Genomic DNA, 20,210 nt, shown 5'->3' on the forward strand with positions numbered 1-20,210 from the left:
GATATGTTTGGTATTTGCAGCCTAATTCACCTGTAGTCCCCAATGCAGTTTGCACATCTGAGGGACATTATTTTCCACTTAAAGATTAATTCCACAGGTGCTTTATCTGGGGTGTGACAAGGATTTTTGGTCTCTTCATGGCTAAATTACTTTCTATTTTCATTTTTATTTTTTTCTGAGGTCAGAAACCAAGTCCCACAATATTGTGTGTTTGACAATAAATTGTCAAAATGTGTGCAATGTGAATATGCAATAGTAAAAATAATTCAGAAAAAAATAAAATTAGATAAGCTGATTTTTTTTTAGTGTTTTACATGTGATTTTTAGATTATAACAGAAGCTAAGACAACAGGCCCTGGCTGTTCTTGCAAAGTTTGTAACCATTTTAAAAGTTTTCAAAGAGGGAAGTGCACAATATCTAAACATTGATGTTTGGTTTCTTTTACTCAGTGCAGTTGCTGAATAAAACCATCTATTTTTAGTTTCAGAGGTGCTGAAATGATTGTACACAGCTGTTTGAAAATAAATTTTGATGATATGTGCATATAAAGGGAGATATCTGTTTTACTCATTTGCGTTAAGTAACATATTTAATAATGAGAAACATTCTAGGGGCCTTTAGTTTTAGAAGATGTTGACTATTACAATATTATAGCTGTCCTTTAAATTTTAAACAATTTTAAATATTAAATCATTCAAAAGTATGTTAAAAAGAGATTAAAACCATGCCTATTAGAATACAAAAAGGTATAGACTAACTAAGGAGTTAATAAAATTATAGTTCTGAAAATTTCCTGCTATGTCATTCTTTTGCCACAAAGGTTATTAGCCATTCAGAAAGAAAGATGAAACTTTGATTTGAGTCATGACAAAGAATAACTATTTTAAGGCAAAATAATTCCTAGTCTAGCAGTTCCTCCTCAGTGATAGTTTCCTCCATCCTTGCTTTTTGCAGTTGTATATGCAATTACCTCTGCTCTTTCAATCCCTGTAGAGGAAGAAGAGAACGGGAGGGATGTGGTAGAATGCAACTATTTTTTGGAGGAGACAGTAAGGTTGGATGAAGACATAATTAGCAAATTAAAATTAGCACTTAAAATCAGGATTAGCAGATTAATTGGAGAAACTCAAAAATAACCCTACATTTTTTTTGAAGTCAGCATGGGCATGAGAATATAACTTCAACAGAATATGCTACAATGAGTTAAAATTCTCTGAGGGTTTTTGTCACATGTGGAAGGATGAGAAAGGAAGGTAGTGGTAGTGATCCTCTGCCAAAATGTTTTGCTGAAATCTTCTACACTGACATGACAAGCTAGTGCTTCAATTCCAACTGAGACCCACTAAGAAGAAAGATGTATTTGGACTCAAAAAAGAAATTGTGCAGCTATCTGTAGTCAGTTTAGAGGCTGAATCTTAACATTCAGTACTGAGAACAGCAGCATTTTCTTTTTTAACATCACTGTACATTTCTGAATTTCTTCAGTGATTAGATTTTCTTACTCAACTGAGTACAACTCTTTCCTCTTGTTTTATTCAGAGAAATCAGTTACCATCTTGTAAGGCTGTTCTTGTAATTGCTGGGGGTTTAAATTTAGTCTGAAGTCTTATTTAAATTAGAAGCTTGCAATCTTTGCTTTTGGGATGGGTTTCTTCTTTCTCTTTTACTGTAGAGCCACCATGGATTCATTTATACCAATGTTCAGTTATCTGAATCTTTAGCTAAAAATTTGCCTGTTGAAATTAGAATGTACCTCAAAGTTTAAACCAAGTGCTGTGCCATATACATTTTTAATGAATCACAGAATCATAGAATATCCTGAGTTGGAAGGGACTCACAAGGATCATCGAGTTCAACTCCTGGCCCTGCACAGGACAGTCCCAAGAATCACACTGTGTGACCGAGAGCATTGTCCAAATGCCTTTTGAACTCTGTCAGGCTTGATTCTGTGACCACTTCTCTGGGGAGACTGTTCCAGTGCCCAACTACCCTCTGGGTGAAGAAGCTTTTCCTAATATCCAACTTAAACCTCCCCTGCTGTTTCCTTGGGTCCTGTCACTGGTCATCATAGAGAAGAGATTGGTACCTGCCCCTTTATTTCCCCTTGTGAGACAGCTGTAGACTGCAAGGAGGTCTCCCATCAGTCTCCTCTTCTCTAGGCTTCTCTAAGCCAAGTGACCTCTGTCCTTCAAAGTCTGGCCAAGCAAAACATAATCTAGTTCATTTTTAGTTTGTCTGCTGTTTTTCTGCTCTCTACACAGCATTCTTTTTGTTTTCATTAACAAGGCTTTATCCATCCCTTAGTTACTGCTGCTACAATTTCTAAAGTATTGTGCTGTTTCCTGAAACCTGCCTCCTGCTCGAGAGTCTTCTAGTTTTAAGTATTCTATTTTTCTCATTCATGGTAGCACAGAGTGATATTTGGTGATTCCACGGGTCTTCTTGTTAGTATTTCTGTGTTATGAACCCTGCTGTATCTTGGGACCACAATAGGCACTGAAGAAACACATAACACAATGTGTCTTATTCTGTGTGCAGGAAATTCCAGAAATTAAGTTATTTAGCCATGACATTCGATTTAACTGTTTAAGACTTAAAACTGTGTACAATAGACTTTTCGTATGTCATATATTGCCTAAAAAGAAATACCTGTTGGAATTCACAGCTCTGAGTGTCAGAAGCGCTAATATTGTATCCATGAATCATAAAGGCTGTTTTATCTTGGGTAATAATAATTTGATCACAGGAGCAGTGGAGCACTCTTCAGACTCCTCAAACTGAATGGAAATTTAAAAAGTGGAAATAATGAAGCTGTAGATAACTGTAATGAAATCTTGGGCTTCAAAAACCTACCAGTTGAATATGACTGTTTCCTTTTGGCTTGAACCAATTTATGCAGCGTAACACAACTGCAAAAAAACCAGTTGCAGCTCTAAGGTAATTCACTCCCACTGAAAGCAGAGTTCAGCCCTGTCAGAACAGTGCTGTGAACAGTTGGATACATCATATGTTCCTGTTCCCTTAGAGAGTGCACCTAAACCTCTGGGAATTCTTCTGTGTGCACGAGTCAGAAACAGATATTATTATGTGACATTCTGAACTCCTGACAACCCAATTGTATCTTTTTTTAAAAAACAATAGCTTTTTCAGTCATATTGCTCGAACATAATTGCATGGAGCATTCATTTAGAATCCTCAGAACATATATTGTTCCCGTGAGGAATGTTTCACACTGACTTTAAAACAATGTTGTATCACTGTGGAGCAAATATTCTTTTTTGTTTCTAATTGCATTTTTTTAAATTTGTAATACAAGATGTAATGAAATTAAATTTTTGGCTATTTCCTTTTCTGTTTTTTTGTTCTTAATATTAAACTCCATTTTCTAGGTAGTTCTCCCATCTTTGTTCTGATTCTGGCAGTCTGGCTATTGCTAAAGCAAAAATATGTTATAGTACACTGGGAAATTTTAAATGCATGCGTTCTAGTCAGTTGGACATGACTGCTTTGATGTAACTTTCCTATGATGACCTAAAATTTTAGAGTGAGTAGGCATAATGGATGTCCAGAGTTCAGGTAGGTCACCACTGAAAGAAAGAAAGGGCTGATTGGTGTTTTAAGAGCATTATAAATGACTACCAAATTTGCTGATTTTGTATATTCAACACACACAATACTCTTTGGTAAGTTTACCTACTGCACTAAAGCAAAGAGGCATGTTTTTAGTAGTGGTGTCGAAAAAATCATCTGATTTAGCTTTAAAAGCAAGAAAAATTTTATCTAAAGTATTTTCCAGATCTGGAGTGGGGGTGGGAGGGTGTGTTTTATATGAGAAAATTCCAATTTGGAGTTGCCTACTGCTCATTCCCGAATATAAGTGCTAATCCGAGATTTTATGACGTTGTGCTCAGTTAGTATGGACATCAGTATATGTTAAAAACAAGATACTGAATTCAAGCCAGCCTTAAGCATCAGGTGCATATAAATGCTTGAGAAGCAAATTATGAACTGTGATTGTGTCTTAGAATAATAAAATTATGCTGTCTAGAAACTGTATTAACTGCCAAATTATGAGATCTTCATTTACACTGCTAAGCCCTTGCTCACTGAAGTGGATCTTTTGATATCAGTGGGACTAATCTGTAAATGCTTGTTTATGAAAGGCTGTCACAACATTCCTCAAACTTTTACATGTGTCTTTTGAAATTAATGTCTTCTGTGTTTTCAAATACATAATGTAAGAAAGGCTGGTTTGTAAGTACTTACTAGAAAAAATAGAAATTCCTAAATAACATTTAAAAAAAAAAAAAATTAGTGAGATTCTGGTACATGGCACCCAGTAAAAGAATTTTAAATTGTATCCATTGAAATATGTTTGTAGCTTAAATGTTTGATAAATAATAGGGATCTTTTTATTCTTTGCCAGCTTTAAGGATTTGTCACTCCTCATTTAGTGCTGTTGGTGTGAACAATACAACAGGTTTTTATAAGTATTTTATAACAAATTAATAACTAGCAGAGTCTTTATGCAGATATTTTCCTATAGGCTTCTTTCGTCTTCAGAACTCCACGTCATACCAATGCAATAATTTTTAAGCACTGTGCTGTAAATGAGTATAACAAGACAAAACCTGATGTGTAAGACTCTCAATTAAAGCTCAATGAAATCTTTAAAAGCACAGAGTTTATGAGATTAAATCCTTGCAGTAATACTTGTTAATAAAGGGTTTAGATTTTGATACTAGGCATTAATCTGTTTTCATGTAAAAACACTCATACACTTGTGTACAGAATAGGATTCCTTCCAATAGCCTGAGCAAGCGCTCAAAGATAGACTGATAGTGCCCTGACAGCAATATGATTTAACCTGCAGATTCCTTCAGATGAGGAACCATCCCTCACATAGCTGTAAGCATGGGAAGTTCAAGAGTGCAAGTGCAGAAAGGCCATTCATCTGCATGCATGCTCCCTTAAGAAGGTAACTGCAGCAGAATGGGTAGAGCTTTTATTGACTGATCAAATTTGCTGTACAGCTACTGTAGAATAGAGAAGGCAGCCCAAAGCAAAATGCTCCTGAAGGCAGATGGTGTGAGTGAGGTGTCCTCGGTATCCTCTCTTTCCTACACTGCTGTTGAGCTGCACGACCAGCTCATGTTGACACGGCCAAAAAATTCCCATTATACGTCACATTTAGTAATTGCTACTGACCCACTGAATGTTTAGTGTCCATCAGACTAAAAAGTAATGTTTAACATAAATGGGACAGAAACCAAAAAATGTAATAGGTTCCAGGCAAAACTATTTAGAATCAACCATTTAGATATCAACACCAGAGAAGCAGCCAACTTCCAGCATTGAGAGGTGAAAGGAAAACCAACATACAAAAAAAAAAAAAGTAAAGCAAAGCAAACAGTTTTTCCATTTCAGAGACACCTAATAAAAAACCCAAGATTTTTTACAAAAGCTCTCTATTTGGCTTGAGTTTTTTGGTTTTTTTTTTTTCTTTTTTATCTCAAAAAATGGTGATTTGGTGTTTATTAATTTTTTATAGTATTTCCAAACTTATACTCAAGGAAAAAAAGTAAATAATTCCAGTTTCCCATCCTCATTTTTAAAAGCAGGAGTGGGACAGAAAAAGAAAGCAAAGCTCTGGTAATTCATCAGAATTCATTTTCAAGGAGTATTCCCAAGAAACAAAGGAATGGTCATTTAACTGAACTTTTGTAATTACATTAAATGCAATTACATTTAAAATTAACAACCTGGGCTCAAAAAATGCTGCGTGTTGCATCAGCTCCAGCAAATTTAACAGGTAGGATTTATTATCACCTCATTTATTATTGTGTGTAATACATTTCAGTTTTAAACACATTTAAACCTGTAAATGAGGTTTCAAAGATACATGAAAATATAAGAGGTTTGCAGATCTTTTATCAAGCAAGGAAGATGTCCTTGGTTACACGTGTGTATGTGTGCTATGTACACTTGCTATTATATAGGCATTGTAATAAAATCTAATCTCTCAGCCAAGAATGACAGTTGACTTTGGTGTGGTTTGAAGGTTAAAAATTATAATTGGTATCTCAAATTATTTCTTAACCAAGCTGAATTTATACTCCTTTAAGCATTGTATTTCAAAAAATCAAGAAGACATTGATTTCTATGGAAACTTTGACCTGTACAGAATTCCACTTTCATTTATTGCTTTTACAGTGCTTCGCTCTGGCAGGCTCTAAATATCTTTCTCTAGCTATATTATGCAATGGGCCCTGGTTATGGAATATTATATTAAAGGCCCTTGGAATTCCTCAGTCCCTCAAATCTTTACAGGAAGATTAAATGAATTCTGCAGCAGGTTTTTCTAAGTTCTATAGTAATAATATTCATGCTGTCTAGACTTTTGTTCTTTGGAGTCCATAGCTGTACTGTCACAGAACTAATTAGAGAAAGTTGGCACATATACACAGGTTAGGATTTCTTCTCATTTACTGAAAAATTCACTTTGTACTTCTTAGGCTTTAGCCATAACATGAAAATGAAAGATATTGATTTTGTTCTTCTGAGTTGACATAGTGCCTAGCACTGCTCTTGTTTTGCTTTTATCACTATTAGACATCTTTAGAATCTAATTATCCTTATAAGCATATAAGAGGTATTCATTTTATCCAGATCATGAATCAGAAAGATGGTATTTTGCTAACACTAACCCTCCCACTCTAGTTGTGGAAAATCTTTTTGAACCTCTAATATAAATTAGACATTTAAGGAATTGCTGCGAGTTTGGGGTTTTTTTTCCAAACTGGAAAAAGGTCAAGAAGCTTTCTCCTAATTAAATATTTTTCAAAAATCTCATTATTTTACTATAAAAAACTACAACTACAACTGTGTACTCAGTTCTCATCACAGCGTTAAGTATCATCTTAGTTCTTCAACTGTCAAGATCACTTGTTCTTAAAAATAATTTTTTTTAAATTTTGAATAATTTTTGAAGTTTGTTTCTGTGGAGAAATCCTGCAGAACTTCTCAAGTAACACTTACTTGCTATTTCCTGGACAAAGATCACTTTCACCTGGCAGGGTTATTGTTTCATTAAGATTCTTGTAAAAGAGATATCTCCAAAATCCGTCTCTGAACTGTTTGAGTTTCTTGTGGAACTAAAACATAAAATTTTACATACTGGAAGAAAACGATAATTTCAGCACTGATTCCTTCATATAGTTTCCTTACAACCTTGTAAGAATTCATACTTTTGCCTTTTTAAGAATGTGGCAGCTGATAATAGAGATGTCTTTTCTTGATGATAGAAACTTTCACATAATAAATAGACTATAAATGGACTACTTTACGATTGTACTTCTCTAATGTACCATATTTAGAAAGCATTAATAAGACTTCATAGTTAGAAGGAAAAGGGAATGCTTGAAGAAGACAGATAATATCTAGGACGTATTATGAAGTCAATTAAAGTAATAAGCAGCCATTAGCATTTATTGCTATAATGATAAAATAATTCATTCCTTACTACTCAGGCCCTCGACGATTTACGTCATTGAGAAAATCTGACACCATATCTAACTGGAGATTCTCCTTTTTCCTATTTCTGCTGTGAATCTAAGAAAGGCTCCAAAAGCCTGGAATCAAATGTAGCAATTATTACCATAAGGCTAACTAAAGCAATAATTGCATGAAGACATAGTCAAAACTGGAAAGAGAATTTGTTAGTTTACTGCTTTCCTGCAAACTGAGTCTGTTTCCTTTTTTTTCTTATTCAACACTGTATTTTTTAGCGTTGCAAACTGTTTTCATATCAAGAGGCTGTGTTTCCAGTGCAGATGCCCCACCTTGTGCTTCACTGCTTTGTGTTTTTCACCAAATCCTGGAAATGTCCATGCACATAAACTTGTTAATCCAGAATGTCACTGTGGAATGTCTGTGAGAGTCACAGAGGAGTTTTCAATGTGTGAATTCACCACACACTTCTCCTTTTTAGCTGTGCAGTTCCTTGTTGTAGAACAGCTAATGTGTGTGAATGTCTGTGCAGTTGTTCCACTCAGCGGGTGTTCTGCTGGTTTGAGCATATCCTCCTTGTAGCTCTCTAGCCTCATTCTCTGCCTTTGCTGTTGCATGCAACAAAGTGAGTGTTTCCTCAGATCTAAATAACTCCTTTTAATAATAGTCTCCGGCAGATTTTTTCATATAACCATGAGGGCTGATTCAAAAGTCTCTGATTTTAATTATGAGCACATCCCCAAAATAGAGAGGAATTAAAATGTTCATAGACTTTAGCCAATTCCAGATTGCGATGAATTACTCAACTATACATTGACTTTGTGAGTTGTTTGTTGGCTTTAACCATTTAATGCCTATTTCAATAACGAATTTAAGATCCAAACTAAATATTAAGACTTAAAATTGATATGCTTTGCTTTCAAGTGGTTCTTGTATGCCTAATGTTAGCTACCTTGCTGGATGTTCCCCTCCACCTCTGGACAACTAAGGCAGAGATGTAGCTCTCATCTTTCTCATCCCTAATATGCAAATAACATTAAGTATCTGACAAACACTTTAAAATGTCAGATTGTAAGTGTCACTTTGTAAGTGTTATTCAGGATAAAAAACCCCAATGTTACAAGGCAGCAGATTATTCTACTTAAGGGCTAAATAGGCTTTTAGCACTTTCAGGGACAAGTTAAGCATTCACATTATTACAAGTATTAATATGAAAAAATGGTTGTGTGTATCTGCCTGATACTTCAGCACAAGTTCTCTGCCTCTGCCTTCTACTATCATCCCGCTCATCTCTTGATGCCAAAGCATAGTGGAAGAGTGACTCAGCAGAGACATAAGTCTTTACTTCTATAATATGCTAGAAATCGTTTATCAACTTTGTGAAATTGCCTGAGCAGTCTTTGCCAGCAGATATGGTCATGACAAGTTCATAGAGAAGGAAAAAGAGCTAATCTATATAGACAGTTGCCTTTCATACTTTTTTTTCTCTATGCACTTTTCAGAATACTTCAAGGATGCTTTGTGCATTTTAAACTGTTCTGTCTCCTTCCCTTTGCTCTCCCTCTCTTGCTTTCATCATCCTATCCTGCATGCACATATGCATATGTTTAGATACCTCAGCAACTGTTGGAATTCTTAATAACTCAAGACTCTATTTATCCATAATTTATTTAAAGTTCTCAAGACTTGTGCAGGTAGATCATTAAATGCCTAATTTATTACTCCAGGTCATGAAATATGACCAGATAATGTGTAGTTTATTTGCAAAAAAACTTCAAAAAATTCTGTTTTAGTCTCATGAAGTCAAGCAGTTAATATCAAAGAATGTGTTTGTGAAGACTGAAGTCATTATATGGAAAATTTTCAGAGAGAAAGAGTTTAGATTTGTCCAACAAATACCTTACAATGATAACTAAATCACAATAATGAAATCTGCAATAATGAGTGTGGAATTTCATGTGCTGAGATGATTGACCTGATCTGAAAGGAAAGCTCTTCTCTGACTAATGAAAGAGGACTGCCAATACTTCACAGAACAAAAAACTCAAAGAAGCCATTTAATCAGCAAAGACAGAAAAATAAAAACAAAAAAATAGAAAAATAAAAATGTTAATTTACTGGAAATATTTTTATAGCAGATGTTGAAGGAAAAGGAGGGAAATTAACATTTGGGTTGCCAAATATAAAATCAATTGGTTCCTCAGTAAAATTCTCGCACATGAATATCCAGTAGCAATTTATGTATTCTGTGCAAGACTTCTGAGGGCCTCCCTCTATGTGAACCCATGACAGACAGACAGGCGGGGCTGGGAAGTACAGTCAATGGATCAGGAACAGCTTTAACCAATTTAGGGACATCCAAGCCAAGTGGTAACAGCATACTGAGTGCTTCTTGCAAACACACAATCCAACAAAGCTCAGTGCCAAAATTCCATGGCATTCAAGATCAGCACAAAGCCAGCTCCAGAGTACTGGCTACATTCCCTGACCCGGGCTCTCTTAGGCTGTCACACTGAACAGTAGTTCCAGGAGCCGTTTGGGCATTGCTCACACTGGTTGGCACAGTGTACACGTGATGATCTGATGGGCATCGCGGAAAGCTGTGGATGTTCCAGGGCACAGAGCAAGACAATGACTTGAACTCAGAGTGAGGACAGAGGTTCTACACATCTACCTCTAATGGCTGCTCAAAAGAGTTACCTCTTTTGTCTTTCAGTTGCTAATTCTCTCTAATTTTTTCCTCCACTTCATTTTAATTTGACTGGTGAAAGAGGAAGGGCGACCACTTTGGAAACACTTTGTTGGAGATGGGGGATGCGTAGCCCAGGCTGACAATGACTGTATGAAACCTCTCAAAGCACTCAGACTCTTGAAGGAGTCATGTAAAAAATTAAAGGGGGATTTCTCTGTATGCATAGCAGGTTTTGTAAGAAGATATCCAAATCAGCAAGTGTCAGTGAGCTAAGGAAAAGAGACAGTCCAGAACTGCTGTCAGAGAAACAAACTGTGGCATTTGCATTTATTTCTGGAAGCTTAAAAAAAAATATTCCAAATCTAAGTTAACCTGAGACATGCATTATTCTATAAAGTAAAATGAGTTGAGAATATTGTAAAAAGCAGACTTGTGATATATAGCCATTATGTGCTATGAAGCTATTTCTTACTATATGATTAAAAAGATAGTAAAAATATTGTAGAACTAGAAAAATTGTAGATTCTTTTTCTTTTTTTCTTTTTTTTTTTGTCAGTTTGTGGAAATTTCTGTCTCTGTTTATTTCTTTGGTTTTTTTCTCTTTTTGAAAGGAAGTAGTGTTACCATTATTCTTTATTATTTTGAAATGTTCTCCAGTTTTCTTAGTTTGTTAAATGTTACTGTTATCATAGATGTAAAGCAATTTTGGAAATACTGAGAAAATTGTGAATTTTCACAGCTATAGATTTCCATCACTTATGGTATCTTCTCTTTAAAGACAAAACAGCTACAGGTGTACTAACAAATTTAATAACTTGGCCCTATTTTGACTAAAACCAAAATAAAATTGCATTAGAAGTATATAAAAGCTTAAAAATTCCCCCCTTCTGCGGAAATAGTGAGAGATTAAAATTAATGGGCTTTGACCGAGAACATCTGCCAATTTTCAACAAGCTTTTTTTTATGAGAGCATAAGAAGCTCGTGGATGAGGAAATTTATAGTGGAAATGTTGGCAGGAATTTACCTAACACTGTTTAAATAGTACCACTATGTTAAGAAATACACTGGATACCAGACAGCTTTCTGTGGAAAATGATAAACATACAAGGTCTCTGTAGGGGATCTCAGCAGAGCCATTTTTTATATCCAGAATAGTGGATCCCTTTACTGTGATGTTTTTATGCATGATATATGGCAATAGAGGCGAAAATAACATTTGTTAGCAGTTAAAAGGTTTTTTTAACACATTCTACAGTGTGTATTTTCACAGTGCTTACTTAATTATTTTTTATTCCAATAACTGTGTCTCTGGTACAGACTTTTTTATTTTATTTTATTGTCTCCTTCTTTGAGATGCAAACTCTCAGAATTATACTGTTGATCACTTGCATGCTGAGCTGCATGCTGGTAATAGGAAGTGCCCTGAATTAAATCTTAGGAATTTAGACTGGTTTCCAGTAAAGAAGTAAACAAACAGCAGGAAAATGACAGAGCAGGAGTTACACCTTCCCACCAGACATCATTTAGGCCAGAATTTTGCACCTAGTCCATTCCACATTAATTTGCATTGTTTTTCCATGTGAACAATGTTTAAGATGTTTTCCATAACAGCAGCAGAAATTAAGTATGATATTTATAACCACCGATGGTAATAACTAAGTATTATGTGCCTAGTTTTTTTCTGAGCACAAACTCTGTACCTCTGATGAATTGTAGACTATCTTTGTTTTTGTTATTTAATCTGCATATGCTTTCCTGCAGGGTGAGATCCAACAGCTGTTGATTATAGCTGATCCCAGAGCTGCATTTGACTATTGTGAGCATTATAGCCCAGACTGTGATTCCCCAGTGCCCAATGCTGCTCAGGCTCAAGATCCTCAAGTTGATGAGGTGAGTAGCCAGTCACGTATTACTAGACTTATTGCACGTTAGCGGTTGTGCTGGAGACAAGTTGCAAAGGAGCACTTTCAGATAAATGATATGCATTGTTCTAGAAGTGAAGGAAACAGGTTGCAGGAGTGCATTCATATTTGCTGTCTGCTCATTTATGTCAAGCATTTGAAGGAACCTCTCACACCGGTGGTATTTGAACAACCACCATTCTCAGTGAAGTTAAACTGTAATTGTTTTTTAAAATTATAGCAGTATGAGTTTGTTTACTTGTATCTATTTCCCTTCTGTGCATGTTTATGATTTCAGTGATACAGAGTATTAACAATGCCACATTTGTAAGGAGCTTTGGATATGTTTACAATTGTAAACATCTGTTAGAAGTGCCATGTGTTTTAGTGAGCTGTGTGCACAAAAGCATGTGCACACAAAATTATTTCAGCCAGTTCTACTCTTAGCAGGTTAACCAACAGGGACAAAACAGAGTAGAAACATGAAAGGTATTAATAGAAACTGCAGGCAGTTCTAACAGCCGTGAACTGAGTAATTCACTGAGGTCAAGATAGTTACTCAGACTAGACCTCTGAGCATCAGCAGTTGTATGTGTTGCTGTACACCGATTCTAAGTACTTGCATTAAACAGTGTTAAGTGAAAAGCTTTTGCAAAATGTAGCTAGTTGTAATTAAACTGGGCTGTGGACAGCTAGTATGCAGTCAGCAGTGTGTGATCTGAGTGGTTGTTACTACTGATTGCTCAAGAGATCATTAAAAACTTGCTGAATTGTTCTTGGATGCATGCTTTGAGCCTATTTCAGGACTGAACTTTTCCTAAGTACATGATAATTTTATTTGTTGTCACTATTTATTCTATCTGACTGAAAATTATGTCAGCAAGAGACAGAGGCCCATAGGGCCCAGAACTTATTTCAAAGGGACTCCCTCCTACATCCATTGCATCGGAGTTGTTGTTCAAGATGTGTCAAGTCAATCACACATAGGCAGAGGCCTTTACACTCCTTTACAGTGTATGGAGCCTGATGTCTTCATGGGGACTCCATAGGACTTCTATCTGTGTGCCTGGCTACCTAGATCTCCATATTCCAAAACAGAACAGATTGAAAGCACGTTGTTGATAATTTATGCAAACAAACAAAAAACAAAATTTTTTTTTTTCTCGTTAGTGCATTTCAAAGAAAATTTAAATTTTGCTTGGGAACTTTCCCAGGCTTTGCTGCTATTTGACTTAGTACTCTGATTCTTTCTCTTTCCTGTGTGAAGACCTCAAAGCTCTGGGGGAACAGTTCAGGTTTGAATAGACGTCAGTACCCTTCCCGTAGAGAATGCTTCTATCCCTCTGTGTTTGGTTCCCACTTCTTCAGAACTGTCATTCAGCATGCAAATGAGAAAACAGTAGATAAATAGTAATATCAATACAGTTTACTCTGTTGTTTATTATAATTTATTTCCATCTTCAAGGCATGTTTTTATTGAAGTATGTATCAGCTTTCCTTGTTCTTGCTTGTGAATAACCACATGCATCTCTGTAACTTGTCAAGTACAGACTTATGACTCAGCAGTTGTCACTACACAAAAACGTGTTGCCTAGAAGTTCAGTAATCATTTTTTCATGTTGAATATATAATTAGGTTTCAAGAATGGGTCTGAATTGTGCTTTAGAACTATCAAGATTACTTTTCTTAAGGAAGACGCGCAGCCATGCTTTTCTTATAAATACCTTGTGAACAGTCTGGACTTTGTCTTGTTTTCAACCCCCTTTCTACTATAAATGGAAATGTATTAAATTCTTCTCCAGTTCAATCACATGTGCTTGGCCAACTCACAGAAATTAGAGCTGAGAAAGACCTAGCCAGTCTTCATTGTCCTCGATACTGGGCAGTATATTTTCTTGAGTGTCATCAGGTCTAGTTTTCAAAGGACCTAGCTATCAGGCTTTCAGATCTTCTCTTGGAAGATTATTCTGCAACCCAGTGAATCACACCATCTGACTTCTGCTGAAGAAATTGCTCCACAAAGGAATTTGACTTCATTTATTTTGGATCTGTCCCAAACTAATGGATTACTTGAAGACATAAAATGTTTTCCTTTAATGAAATGAGCTTGGTAAAGTAAAGGTGCAAATGGCTCCCAAATATGTTGACTTGGAGGCTTCAGGCATCCTTTCAGAACATGTTAATTAGTGTTCTTTCAGGTGTTTGACTGAGCAGAAATACTAGTTTTCGGATAAATATGGAAAGATAATTATGTCATCTTTAGAACTGCAGTTAGCTAACTTAGCAGATATTTAAAGTAGTGATCTTCCTAACTCTCTTTCTGTGGATATATAGACTTTTTATTTAAGTAATTAACATAATAAAGAACCTTAAGAGTCTTATTCTTCTTTTGACACAGACTGTCTTTGGAAACTGAACATTTTGTTCTTATCTCCTTTTATCGCCTTTCTTTTATCACTTTTATGAACAATATAAGGACTATGTGGTAGAAGAGGCCATCCAGTTCTTTTAACTTTTATTCTACCCTAAGATTGACATTTTCTATCATTTATTTATTTATATTACTGCAGCTGATTTTCAAAACTCTCATCGTGCTTAGCATCCTTTATATTATTGAATTTTGTAATGTCTTAGTGAACCTAAAATGTTTCAAAGTCATCTTTGCCTCTTTAGTTTGCTAGATGATTTAGCATAATCTTTAGGCAGTGGAAAAATTGGGCTTATGAGAGTTCTTTATATTATTAATTCTTTTAATTTGGAAATATAAAGCAAATATTGCTAAAATCTACATTTTGGAATAGGAGGTTAGGTTTTTAGAGTATGGATAGCAGAAGAATTGGTTTTCATAGTCAAGTTTTCTTTCAGAATATTTAAGTCATTTAACAGTTGAAATATAGACCTTGCATCCTGCTGATCCTCTGCTTCTAAAATACATCTGATGAAGAAAACAGTTCGTCTCTTTAATTGGAATTACATGATGATCTGGTAGTGTAATATAATCACTCTGGTAAAGAAAGTATGAGGTCATAATGGAAACATTTTGTCCCATCAAGAAGCAGCAGGTTTTATTCTTCCTTTCATTTTTAAGAAAACAGTCATATGCAATATTCATTACAAGAATGGCTGTTCAGTAACTATTGCTGGTCTTACAATAGCAGAAAGAAGAGCAAGAGGAAGAAAATTGCATCACATTTGAAGTGTGTGTTACCTGACATCTCTGAGCTAAAATCTCTCACCAAGTTCCACCTATTGAAGATATAATTTTTTATATTCATGTGAAACCACTGTGAAAGTTAATGCAGTATATATATTTTACTATAACTGTTAGCACTTGATGCTAACAACAGAACTTTCTATCCCTGATTTCTCAGATCGGTAACTATTCCATTATATAGCAGTATTAGGGTTTAGGTAGACTTTCATAGGCAGATGTCTGGAGCAGGATTGAAGTAAAAATGCACATCTATGGTAGGTATGTTTTACACTTGGCTATGTCAGTGTTCATAGGAGGATCATCAGAAGGATCTTCAAGCCGAATGCCCCTTTAAATCCCATTCCAGCTTCTTGATTCTCTGACTTCATTCCTGGCCAGTAATATCTTTGGTATAGAGCTGAAAAACCAAATGACACTGTCTTCAACTATACTCGTCATCCTGTCATACTTGCTTTCATTCCATGCTTTGATTTCTTGCTAGAGTTTGTAGTCTTGATTAAATTCTGAAAGTGGCAGAAGTTACTTTTTCATTTGCATTAATTAATGTAGAAATTCTAGATGCTTTCTCTTATATATTCAAGAGTCTACTTATTGTCTTTTCTTTGATTAGCAGTGCAACCATGACAGGTTTCTGTGAACTCCCCAAATTCTGTGAACTAATAGCAGGGCCTGGGTTTTGCACTCAGAAATAGTAACATCCAAAATGTAAAGACACTTTTCTCAAGCTTTGTTGAGGCCTCAAACTGAATAGATCATACCCCTCTCTCTGGTTATCTGATAAAGGTGACCTTGTGGTTGTGTAGCTCCAGAAAAAGAAGGGGTATGTGCCACATATCCAGTCTTGACTGTCAATGGAAGGGTAAGTGTGAGTTGCCAGCTTCACAGCAGGTGACTAAAGCCATTAAACCTGTCCCTGGTATTTGTACATTTAACTCATTGAACTGACCAGTCCTTCAGTAGCTCTGTTGTCTCATCTTAAAAACAGGGAATAGCCTTCATCAGGTGGAGTTGATAAACTCATGCTGTGAGTAAATCATCTTTCTAAAGTATATCTTTACACCAGTTAGGGACGTAGAGATGAATTCCTCTATCTTGACACATGTGCCTCAGGAAATACACCTGGACGATTTTGCATCTGTATTTCACTATTTGCAACAGGACCCATGCAGTGCAGTGCAGTACAGTACAAAACATACTCTTAGTATATTAGCTGGTGTGAAAGATAAGGGTTGCTGATCTTTCAGAAGGAAATGTCTGGAAAGGAAGGATTGCTAAGAATAAGATTTATCTTATAGAAAGTTTAGAACTACTGAATATTTTCACTTTTCCTCCTTGTATCTGCAGGACTGCAAAGTACTGCAATTTAGAAACTGCTTGAATATGGTTTCAGCAAGGTGACCACATGTCTGAGCTTGTAAATTCAAGAATTTTCATAATACCCCTCAGATACTGTGCTCTTAAAATGGAGGATCTTTACCTGCTCGCTTGGCTGTAATCTGAAACCAGCGTGGAAACTGTCATTCCCCACCTCTCACTCATCCGTGTTCTTTCTGTCTGTGTGCCTGAATATCAGTGCAACCACTTTGATCACATTTTGCATATGTTAAGAAAGTTTCACTGTCTTTAACAGAAATGAGTGAGGCACAACACCCAAAAGTATTTTCTGTTGTGATTATGCGTGATGTAATAGATCTGATATTTGCACTGGTTTGTATGTTTTCTAGTTCTCATTCATAAATGTCTGACTTTTCAAACTAAGCCTCTTAGCATAAATATCAATTTATTCACCACTTTCTTTTTTAATACTAACATTTTAATACCAACATTGACACAGATATTTTTCCTTTCTTTTCTTTTTTTTTTTCCCCAGTCAACATTTCTGTTTAGTTTATGGCCTCTGAAGAACTATTTGTAACCCACTGTTGCAATTTTTATTAGTCACATAGTTGGCACAATTCAGCACAGCCATTCAGCTTACCATGAGAGAAACCATACTACTGAGATTTGCAAAACAGTTATAATCCTGAGCAGCACAGAGCTATATTTAAATTGTTAATTGGTCAAAGTGACTGCTAGAATGAACACTTACAGTTTCTGAATAGGTCTACAATGCTTACTAAAAAGGAATCTATGTGTCTTTAAGTTATTAAAACAAACTCCTAACAGTATATTTAAGTTTAAATCTGGCTAATGACAGAGTAATTCTCTTCAAAAAGTTCCTCCACTTACCCCTTAAGATATTGGTTATTATTAAACATAGGTAGTGTCTGTTGTTTTGGTACCAATAAAAATTGAGTAGCAGAGTGTTTGATTTATGTGGTTTGGCTGAGGAAGCACTTGGAAGTGTGTAATGGGTTATCACTGTTAGGGTGGAATAACTGAATATAGAGATTTTTTTTTTTTTCATAAATAAACCTAGTTTGCATGGACTTCTTTAGAGAAGATAAATGAATCAGATTTTATGCATTTGCATACATTTTTATAATTCTCAGACATACCACAATTTCAATGCTATTCAGTAACTATTTTAAAAAGTCTGGTTTTATCCATGTGGTTCCTTCTTTGATTCCTTTATGTGTCTTCGTATGGTTTCCTAGAAACTTGCCATTGTGTTTTCTTTTTTGGATGGCACTGGCATTCTTCATTAGAAACAAGCTGTTTTGAGTTGTATTTCCAGAACTGCACAAGCCGAAAACATGTTTTTATATATTGACAGAACTGTACAAATATATCATCACTGCACGTGAGGCCCTTGGACAATACTATTTATAAGTCAAACATGTTTCTTTGACTTCACTGGAGTTAGCACTGAATAATAATTTGCTGAACAAGAAGAGAGTAATCATATATTACTTACCATGTTTAAGTCTAAAATGCTGCTGGTTTTGAAAAGTATAAATAGTATCAACTTACCTCGGTAATGCCAAAGATACCACTGATGAAAACAAAACATTGATTAATTATATGAGACAAAGTGTCCATATACTTCCCAAAGAGAATATTCTCCACCTAAAATGATGGTTTGTTATTTAAATGTAATTTGAAATGCTCTTATTAATGTGCAGTATAGTTTTGAACAAATACCAGAACATGTTACATCCTTTCTTTATGTTTATTGTATCTCATAACTAACCAATTTATGTGTGCATGGGTACAAATAATCAAAAGGACAATCCAACAAAAAGTGTCTGACTTCTGAAAAAAAAATCCATACCTTGTTTTTTAAATAAAGCTTATCATATTGAGCCTCCGAGGAGCCACACAAGTGAAGTAACAGAAACCCATGGAGAGGGATTTTTAAGCGATTAAGGCCTTTCAGTGTTAGTCTTATAATTGCTGAGGGAATCAACTTCTGTGCACTACAATCATAAGGAAAAGAATTTTGTCAAAAAGCACTGCTAGAGAAAACAGTTAAACCAGTGCTTTGGTCACATGGTAGAATATATTTTGGAATATGGAGATCTGTTTTAATTTCATCTGTAATTTCTTCTAAAATGCCAATCTCTTTCTGATGATGATGGCTTCTATGAATCCTCAGACCATTTGGAAGTGTAATGTACTAATTTATCAATCTAATGAAACAAACAGATATTGTCTTCATTTTACAGACAATGATGCTGACTTGTAACAGGGGAGAGGAGATTTCAGAAGTGGCTAGTTCACATGAGGCACATTAGAGTATTTCTTCCTAAACAAGGGAAAGCAAACACTTATCCAGACTCTGGCCACAACTCCACCTTCTTTTGAATCCCTGGACACATAAAGTGAACCGGTAGCAACCAGGAGACTGCTTTAATTTACCAGACTAACCAGTTCCTGTAGCTTCAAGCATAAGGTTGTTTGAAGTGGCCCTTTCTTCTCAACTGTGATGAGTAGTCCTTGGTGCACATAACATCGAGACCAGTATCTTCATAGCACAGCCATGAGTACAGCTCAGGAGTTTCTGGTGCCCTAGGTTGTGTTCACAAAATTACACAAGCCAATTCTGAAGCTTTTTTCTCTTATAAAAGTTTTGTGTGCCAAATCTTCATTTGGTACTAGTTATTACAGATGCAGAGCTGTGGAGCAGTCTGCAGAAGTTGAATCTGAAATTAAATTATACCAGTGAGGCATTTGCTCAGACAATGTGTACCGTGGAGCCACCCTGGTTTTCAGAACTCTACAACAAACAACAGGAAGATAGTCATATTTATTTGTGAGTTGTGACTTCTTTCCTGTATCTGAAATTATTTACCCTATTCATGTCAGATATTGACATCTCTGCTCTTTTGGTCACCTGAAAAAAAATACAAGTAAAAGAGTACAGGTAGAAAGAGGCATTATTTGAAATTTAAAGATTAAATAAATATATGATTTCATTAAGATCTCTTGGTGCTCCCAGTAATCAAAATTATAGTTGATTCTTCTTTGCAGTGCAATAAAAGAGAAGTTTTTTTCCTGGCACTACTACTTACTTTTTTATTACTTTTGTATTGTGCTTTGAAAGAAATAAGAAATTGTATTTTTCCCCCCCAAATGAATAATTGTATTGAATTGTTCATACTAACTTAATTTGGTTAAACTTTACTCCTAAGTAAAGGTTAAGATGCTTTCCAGTATTGCTAATCTAGTATGCTACCACTAACATAGGAATGCCTGATATTTTTCCATTTACAATGTAGTACACACCAGAAGATTTTATCGAATATGACTATGAGTATGGGGATGCAGATTATAAAGAAACTGATTCTGTAACAGAGGGACTCCCACTGTTCGAAGAGACAGTAGCACAAACAGAGGTAACAGAATCTGATCTGTTTGTTGTGTGGTGTCCAGCTGTCCCCTACCACATGGTTTGTCAATTTGTGTCTTCTGTATATAAGCCTAATGTTTCCCTTTCACTCATTCCTTTA

General features: G+C 35.5%; 1 protein-coding gene across 6 annotated transcripts in view; it reads left to right on the top strand.

Moving 5' to 3' along the window:
• Positions 1–20,210, top strand: part of COL11A1 (collagen type XI alpha 1 chain) — a 133,970-nt gene that overhangs the window by 24,583 nt on the left and 89,177 nt on the right. For 5 of the 6 annotated variants that reach the window (XR_003529028.1, XM_027651641.1, XM_027651640.1 and 2 more), the window contains exons 5-6: positions 11,965–12,093; positions 19,980–20,096. Coding sequence is in view for 4 of the 6 variants with exons in the window: in XM_027651641.1 (XP_027507442.1) it covers positions 11,965–12,093; positions 19,980–20,096 (246 nt within the window). In the remaining 2 variants the exon portion in view is untranslated. Of the gene's footprint in view, positions 1–11,964; positions 12,094–19,010; positions 19,514–19,979; positions 20,097–20,210 lie in introns of those variants that run through there. The other variant, XM_027651644.1, reaches the window with a different exon arrangement.

This window comes from Corapipo altera, unplaced genomic scaffold (genome assembly GCF_003945725.1).
Source record: "Corapipo altera isolate COAL_440 unplaced genomic scaffold, ASM394572v1 57, whole genome shotgun sequence".
In the NCBI taxonomy this organism is placed as follows: Eukaryota; Metazoa; Chordata; class Aves; order Passeriformes; family Pipridae; genus Corapipo; species Corapipo altera.